Source organism: Colobus angolensis, unplaced genomic scaffold (assembly GCF_000951035.1).
Source record: "Colobus angolensis palliatus isolate OR3802 unplaced genomic scaffold, Cang.pa_1.0 Scaffold110, whole genome shotgun sequence".
NCBI lineage: Eukaryota > Metazoa > Chordata > Mammalia > Primates > Cercopithecidae > Colobus > Colobus angolensis.
In genome coordinates this window covers 882,179-890,416 of record NW_012112031.1, presented here as the reverse complement: position 1 = coordinate 890,416, position 8,238 = coordinate 882,179, and the positions used below count along the sequence as shown (strand labels likewise).

General features: G+C 58.1%; 1 protein-coding gene across 1 annotated transcript in view; it reads left to right on the top strand.

Annotated features, from left to right (window-relative positions):
- Nucleotides 1–8,238, top strand: part of ABR (active BCR-related) — a 197,813-nt gene that overhangs the window by 152,382 nt on the left and 37,193 nt on the right. The window contains exons 13-14 of the mRNA XM_011956234.1: nucleotides 931–1,028; nucleotides 1,491–1,622. Of these exons, the coding sequence (XP_011811624.1) occupies nucleotides 931–1,028; nucleotides 1,491–1,622 (230 nt within the window). The remainder of the gene's footprint in view (nucleotides 1–930; nucleotides 1,029–1,490; nucleotides 1,623–8,238) is intronic.

The window sequence follows — 8,238 nt, the reverse complement described above, 5'->3', positions numbered from 1 at the left end:
CAGAGGGCCTGGGGTCCGGGCCGGTGCTGTGGCCTCAGCAGTTGTGTCCCAGGATAGATGTTCAGCCTGAAGGCCAGGGTTCAAGATGGAAATGCCGGGGAATGCCCTGGCCCTGCCCTCCCGCCCCAGCCTTCCACCACCTTGTTACCTGGAGCACTTGGTGGTGGTAGGAGCCTCATTCGCCGTGTGCCGGCTGGGTTCCCAGGCCCGTTCTTGGTACTGCGGGTGCACCGGCGGGCAAGAAAACTCAGGCTTCTCCAGTGTGGTGTTTGTGTCGTTGGGGGAGAGAGACTAGGGACGCACGGGTAGAGCAGATCCCTTTGGTTTATGTTAAGTGCAGCAGAGGAAGCCATAGCACCCTGGGCTTGCGGGGGTGCTGCTCCGAGCATTCAGGACCCGGAGGCAAGGTGCGAAACGCCTTCCGCACCTCCCACCCCAAAAATGCTGCTGTTGAGACCTGGGCACCAGTGTTATGGGGAGAGGTGGCACCAGGGTGCTCAGTGAAGAGTTTGTAGTAACGTCTCCATGGTGAGGAAGATGCAGACACAGCACAGTTGAGGGCCCTTTAGAGGGAGGAGGCGGCCAGAGTGTGGGTTGGGCCGAGGTGAGGCCAGAGCATGGGCTGGGCTGAGGTGGGGAGAGCAGAGCATGGGCTGGGCTGAGGTGGGGAGGGCAGAGCGTGGGCTGGGCCGAGGTGGGGAGGGCAGAGTGTGGAGTGGGCTGAGGTGGGGAGGGCAGAGCCCCTAAGAAGGGGGCAGGGGAACAGGAGGAGCCAGATGGTCCACGGCTTCAGGGAGGCGAGAGCCAAGGTGCCGTCCTCAAGGATGTTGGAAAGGACAGATGCGATGTCCCCCTCCATCCTGAGCGCTGCCCCACTGGCCCCACCCTGGCCCCACTCATACGGTATCTCCGTCTGTCCTTCCCCCACAGACCTGTACTGTACCCTGGAGGTAGATTCCTTCGGCTATTTTGTCAGCAAAGCCAAAACCAGGGTGTTCCGGGACACAGCGGAGCCCAAGTGGGATGAGGTGAGTGGCAGGGGCTGGTGTCTCTGCAGGGACCCTCGAGTTTGCCACTGAGTGTGCCCCCACCGCCCTGAGTGTGCCCCCACCGCCTTGAGTGTGTCCCCAAGGCCCTGAGTGTGCCCCCACTGCCTTGAGTGTGCCCCCACTGCCCCGTGCCCATGGCCTGTCTGCTGGGGACGGCCAGGCCCGTTGGTTGGACCAGCTCTGCCTGCACCTGCCTTTCTGCCCCCTGCTCCTCTGGTTTCAGATCACGGTGTGTGTCTGGGTGTCAGACCCTGCGTTGTCAGCTCAGGCCCCAGACTCCATCGGTGATGGGAGGCCTCTGGGAGCTCCAGAAAATCTGACATGTTCCTTGTGGGCCATGCTCACTCAGTCCTCCTTGCAGAGCTGAGGGGCCCGCACCTGCCGGAAAGCCAGGCCTCCCAGCTTCGGAGGTTCAGGGCCCTTTGTCCCGTCTTTCCCCAGGAGTTTGAGATCGAGCTGGAGGGTTCCCAGTCCCTGAGGATCCTGTGCTATGAGAAGTGCTATGACAAGACCAAGGTCAACAAGGACAACAACGAGATTGTGGACAAGATCATGGGCAAAGGGCAGATCCAGGTGAGGCCAGGGCGCCACGGCAAGGCTGGGGAGCCTCAGGGAGGTGGTTCCAGTTGAAAAGGAGTCCTGGTCAAGGAGCCTGCTCTTTGGTGATTTTGGTTCCAAGCTGGTTGGAGGAAAGTTCCCCAGGAGGTGGTTCTCCCCTGCTAGAGGCGGCCGCTTGTTGTGGCCTCGGAAGCCCAGGTGTGTGCCTGGAGCCTCAGGTGGGTCATCCACGCTTCTGCGAGATGGAAGCAACCAGCTTTGTTTTCACACCCCAGCTTTAGTCTACAGGTGGCTTTTTTGCGGAACGCCGTAGTGAGAAGGATTCTGAGGCTGCGTCGGTGAACGGGGGGAGGAATGCTGTGCGTGAGGAGCAGTGTCTGCCGTTGACGGGGGCCGGAGGGAGGCACACAGACCAAGCGTTTGTTGTTCTGCCCAAAGGACTTAGGGGCCATGTGCTTGGCTCGGGGGCCGGGGGTGGTCTCTGACTTGTTGCTGGGGTGGCTGGACCTTACTCAGCTGTGTTGGGAGCCTGAGGCTTCCGGTGGGGACTTGGGTGTTAGTAGAGGCTGCACCTGAGGTTAAGGACATTTATGCCGCTGGGCGCAGTGGCTCATGCCTGTAATCCCAGCACTTTGGGAGGCCGAGGCAGGTGGATCACGAGGTCGGGAGTTCAAGACCAGCCTGACCAACATGGTGAAACCCCATCTCTACTAAAAACACAAAAATTAGCCGGGCATGGTGGTGTGTGCCTGTAGTCCCAGCTACTCAGGAGGCTGAGGCAGGAGAATCGCTTGAACCTGGGAGGTGGAGGTCGCAGCGAGCCGAGATCGCGCCTGGGTGATAGAGTGAGACCCTGTCTCCAAAAAAAAAAGAGCATTTATGCCTCAACTGTGCTTTTGGCTCCCTACAAACATAGGTAGGAAAAGGGCCTTTGTGTGTGCTGCCTGTGTCTCTGAAACATTCTGCCAGTTTTGAAGATGGCTGTTATTCACTGGGCTATTAAGAGAACTAGGCTTGGGAGCGGGAAAGGCGTGGCGTGGTGGCTTCACACTCCCGTCTGGCCCCTCGGGTGGCCTCGCGCTGTGCTGCAAGTGGTCTGGTTTGGGGGTAGATCCTGTGAGCATGAAATGAAGGGAGACGGTAACTAACACGTACTGGGGTTGAGCCTCGGGCGTTGGGCGTGCTGGGCTTCTTAACAGTAGCCCCGGACGTGATCCAGGCGCAGGCCGTGATGGCTCCGTCTGCAACAGGGGGCTGAGCGATGCTTTTTAGCAGGAAGTGTTTGTTCTCTGATGCATTGTCAGGGCCACCGAATTGGGTGTCTGGCTCTTACCTGCAGGTCCTTGGTAGCAATGCCCCCAGGGAGCTGTGTGGGTCTCCCACTCCCCGCCCCGTCTCAGGCTCCAGTGTTTGAACCAGGGGCCCCACATGGAGGGGCCTGGCCTCTGCCGCATACGCCCCGTGTTCCTAAACACGTCTCTTTCTGATGCTGTGGGGCCAGCACCCTGCTTCTCAGTACTCGTCGCTAGGGAGACAGGGCTGCCAGGCAACTACCAGCCAGTCCTTCGTTATTTAGGACATGGGCTCTAGAGATTCCGTCCCTGGGACCTGCTCTCTGCAGGGATAAGGGGTGAGAGCCCCATCTCCCGGTCCCTGGGACAGGCACGGAAGGGTTCTGGGCTGGCTCCTCCGGCCCTGGGAGACGCCTAGGCAAGAGACAAGAGTAGCCGCCACGCCACACTCCCTGGGCCACTGGTGGCTGTGGAATAGAAGAGTTACGGGGGTGTGCCAGGCAGCCAGCTCTGTGGGTACGGTGGGCCCCAGCCCCTCGAGAACTCAGCTTCCAGGGCTCGAGGACACGTTCCCCCACCTGGACTTCAGCCCCATCGCCTCCCTCCTTCTCACTCAGCTGCACAAGCCCCGGGGGAAACTCACCGTCAGTCCCTGCAAGCCTCTTGGAGACAGGAGCAGATGGAGGCTGTGGGGGAGGGAGGAAGCCGGGTTATGTTTGGCAAAGCAGGAGGCAGCGTCTGGTAAGGGAAATGTTTCTGTGTTTAAGCTTCGAGGAATGTTAAATGCCTGGGAGTTGATATTAAAAGAAACACAAACCTTCCTGCTGCCAGCTGACCTGGGTCTGTGAGCGGGCAGTTCAGAGCCAGAGTCCCCTGGAGGCCTTTGAAGTCCCCCAGCACTCAGTGTGCCAAGGCCCGGCCCTGGCCCTCCGCCGCAGAACCATCTCACCAGCTTCCTTCGGTGGGGGAGGCATCCCTCAGGGGCGTGGCTCCGAAAGTGTCGCCTGTGACTGCCCTCGGAGCCACCGCGGATGGCCAGGCTGGGTGAAGAGTCGAACCAGAGCTGTTCCCACGAACCTGGGCCCCACGGAGTCATGGAACAGTCTGTCCCCACAGCTCGTCCCTGCCTCCCCTCCAGCCACGCATCTAAGGAAGGGAACTGGCACTGCCTCTGGAATGCCGTTTTGCTGCCCCCCAGCAGGCGCTAAGGACATAGTCGGAGGTGGCTTTGAGATAGGGTCCAGCCCTCGGGGATATTCAGAGGGCCTGAAGGAAAGGCAGGAGGAGGAGGGCTGCCTCTGGGGCCCCCATTTCTCTCTAGGCCCCCTCCCACCAGCCCATCCAGAGAAAGCAAGGGCCCTACGGCCTAAGCACAGGCGTTTGCTGCTATGATGAGGCCCCCACTCTGGGTCGCCTGATGGGGCAGTGGGTCAGGAGTCTGAGCGGCGGGCTGGGGTGGGGGCAGCATTTAGTGACAGACAGATGGCAGCACGCGTCACCGGTGTGTGTCCAGCACTCGTGCTCCTGGAGGCCGCTTCCCGCACGTCATTTCCTCGTGTGATCCTTGTCGTGGTCCTCCAGGGAGAAGGACAGTCCCTGCGCCCCATTTTACAGATGAGGACACTGGGGTGCTGAGGTTAAGTACCTTGGTCAAGCCACCTCTGCGTACGGTATGTGGGGAAGGCCATGCTCCCTCCTCTGTGCAGTGGCCCCACGTCTCAGGCCTTTGTCGACAAGTCCCCCAGCCCGGCAGAGGGCCGTGGTGAGGCTGGTGGCCTTGTGCCTGGTGCCCCTGGGAGGAAGGAGAGGAGCACATGTGGGAAAGAGCAGGAGGCCGAGGCGGGCAGATCACGAGGTCGGGAGTTCGAGACCAGCCTGTGGGGGGGCGAAACCCCGTTCCTACTAAAAATACAAAAATTAGCTGGGCGTGGTGGCACATGTCCATAATCCCAGCACTTTGGGAGGCCGAGGTGGGCGGATTACAAGGTTGGGTGTTTGACGCCCCCCCCCGCCCCGGCCCCCGCCCCGGTCAACATAGTGAAACCCTGTTTCTACTAAAAATACAAAAATTAGCTGGGTGTGTGGTTCATGCCTATAATCCCAGCACTTTGGGAGGCCAAGACGGGCGAATTACGAGGTCGGAAGTTTGAGATCTGCCTGGCCAACATGGTGAAACCCCGTCTCTACTAGAAATACAAAAATTAGCCGAGTGTGGTGGTGCATGCCTGTAATCCCAGCACTTCGGGAGGCCAGGGCCGGGGATCACCTGAGGTCAGGAGTTCGAAACCAGCCTGGCCAACATGGCGAAACCCCCTCTCTACTAAAAATACAAAAATTAGCCAGGTGTGGTGGCGGGCAGCTGTAGTCCCAGCTACTTGGGAGGCTGAGGCAGGAGAATCACTTGAACCTGGGAGGTGGAGGTCGCAGTGAGCCGAGATTGCTCCATTGCCCTCCAGCCTGGATGACACAGGGTGAGATTCTGTCTGAGAAAGAAAAGAAAAGAAAAGAGGAGGAGGGGCACTTAGTGTAATCTGTGAAGTCCCAGCTCCGCAGGTGCAGGGTCCTGGCCTCAAGGGACCCACTGTCAGATTGGAAAGACAAGTCGGTTGATCCATGTTCTCCAGTGAGAAGGACGCGAGATGCCAGTCACAATAGCTGTGCAGCCAGGCGTGGTGGCTCAAGCCTGTAATCCCAGCACTTTGGGAGGCCGAGACGGGCAGATCACGAGGTCAGGAGATCGAGACCATCCTGGCTAATACGGTGAAACCCCGTTTCTACTAAAAAAATACAAAAAACTAGCCGGGCGAGGTGGCGGCACCTGTAGTCCCAGCTACTGGGGAGGCTGAGGCAGGAGAATGGCGTAAACCTGGGAGGCGGAGCTTGCAGTGAGCTGAGATCCGGCCACTGCACTCCAGCCCGGGCGACAGAGCGAGACTCCGTCTCAAAAAAAAAAAAGCACAATAGCCGTGCACACATCAGCGAGCCCAGGACGAGCCCAGCACTGTGCTAAATGTTTCCATCTGCTATCTCAGGGGATCTTCCCAGGACCCTGTGGGAGAGGAATGTCATCACAGCTAGAAAGACGAGGAAGCTGTGGCTGAGGAGCCCGGCCAAGGCCGTGTGCCCAGGGGTGAGCCAGGGCGGACAGCTGGCTGCAGAGCCCGTTTCTAGGTGCCCCGCTGCCTCCTGCCGTGAGAAGATGGAAGATTGTCCCGCAGGAATTCAAAGGCAGAAGGGTCACCCTGGGCTGGAATTAGGGAGGCTTCAAGGAGGAGGTGGAACGGGAGTGATTTGGAAGCCCTGGGTTTTTTAATTCCGGAAGCAATGTTTGTATGAGAAAGAAAATTGCAGTAGAAGCAGAGAGACTTGAAACGTAATCAGAAACCATCCCTACTCCCACTTCTCCGAAGCAGCCAATTTCTTCTGTGCCTTTTCCCTTCTTGAGGTATACCCATTTTTATAGAGATTTAATCAGGGCCTGGTTTGTCTGTTTGTATATTTTCATGGATTATTATAAACCTCCTTTTTTTCTAGGGCTGTATGGAGTCTTCCTAAGCACCTTTTTGGATACTTTGTTAAAAGTACTTTCTATTGTTTATAGAAATCATTGTATAAAACAGCCAGCGCAGTTGCTATGCTAAGGCTCTGTGTTATTCTAGCAAGGTGGGCAGGCTCTGCATCTGCAGAAAGGAGTAGGGTGGGCATTCCAGGGAGGAAGGAATGTGAAGGGAGGGTCCCAGGAAATTCAGGAGCCTCAGCAGGGATGGTGGGGGAGCTGTGAGCAACGCCAGTAGAAGGAATGAATAAAAGGAGAGGATTCGTGGGGGTTTTCGCCGGAAGAAGTCTTTTCTTTTTTCCTTTGAGATGGGGTCTCTCTCTCTTACCCGGGCTGGAGTACAATGGTGCGATCTCGGCTCACTGCAACCTCTGCCTCCCAGGTTCAAGCGATTCTCCCACCCCAGCGTCCCGAGTAGCTGGGATTACAGGTGCCCATGACCATACCTGGCTAATTTTTATATTATTAGTAGAGATGGGGTTTCACCATGTTGGCCAGGCTGGTCTGGATCTCCTGAGCTAAGGCGATCTGCCCGCCTCGGCCTCCTGAAGTGCTGAGACTACAGGCGTGAGCCACTGCGCCTGGCCTGGAAGAAATCTTAGAGGGCATTTAATCCAATCCTGCTTTTCGGAGAGAAGGAAATGGACACCAGCAAGGGTGAGCAAGACAGCCGCAGTCACAGAGCTTGTTAGTGGGTGAACAAGGGCCCCAGACTCAGGGACACTATCCCAGTCCGCTTACCTGGGAGCCCCCACCACCCGGCTCTTGCCCCTGCCCCCCACGTAGTCCGCCCTGGTTCCTGGTCCCAGGGGACTCCAGTCTGTTTATCCTACTCTATTTCCAGCCTTGCCGTTGGAGCAACCTACCCGCAAGCTGATTAGCATATTCCCAGGGTCCGGCCCTTCTTGGCTGGCTGGCTCTGAGGAAAGAGCTTTCCCTTGGGGCCCCACAGCTAAGTTTCTGCCACAGTCCCCAGACTGGAGAAGGGTCTGAGACCAAGGAGCTACTTAAACCCGAGGGGCCCTCTGCACCCCCTGCCTGCTCCCCCACCCTGCTTCATCCTTCCCTGGCTCGCTCGCCGCAGGCTGCGGACAGCCCTCACCCCACACTCCACCTCTGCTCCCTGTGCCTGGGAAGCAGCTGCACTTCCCTACGTGCCTGCCAGGGCCGCCCTCCCTGGGCACAGCAGCGCTGAAGACCCTGTGGTGGGAGGGGCAGGTTCTAGGCCAAGAAGGAAGCTCCAACGTCTCGATGCTGGGGTCCTGGCTCACCCTCACCCCCAATGGCAGAGTTTGGGGGCTAGACTCACCCTCACCCCCGATGGCAGAGTTTGGGGGCAGTGGCTCACCCTCACCCCCGATGGCAGAGTTTGGGGGCAGTGGCTCACCCTCACCCCTGATGGCAGAGTTTGGGCCTGATGGGGTCCCTCCCCTTCCTCCCTTTCCCTTCCAAAGCTTGGAGCCTGTGTCTGATGGGAGGAGTGGCAGGAAGAGGTAGTTTCTTTGACATTCTTGGCCTGCCACCTGGAAGCTTGAGAGAGATCAGAGATACTAGAACTGACACTCTGAGGAGGTCATGAAGGCCAGTCCCCTGCCTCGGGACTGGGAATGGCTCACAAAGCCCAGATTGGCAAATCTGATGGCATCTACACCCTCCTTCTTTCTATTCTTTTTTATTTTTAATTTTTATTTATTTATTTATTTATTTATTTTTTGAGACGGAGTCTCGCTCTGTCGCCCAGGCTGGAGTGCAGTGGCCGGATCTCAGCTCACTGCAAGCCCTG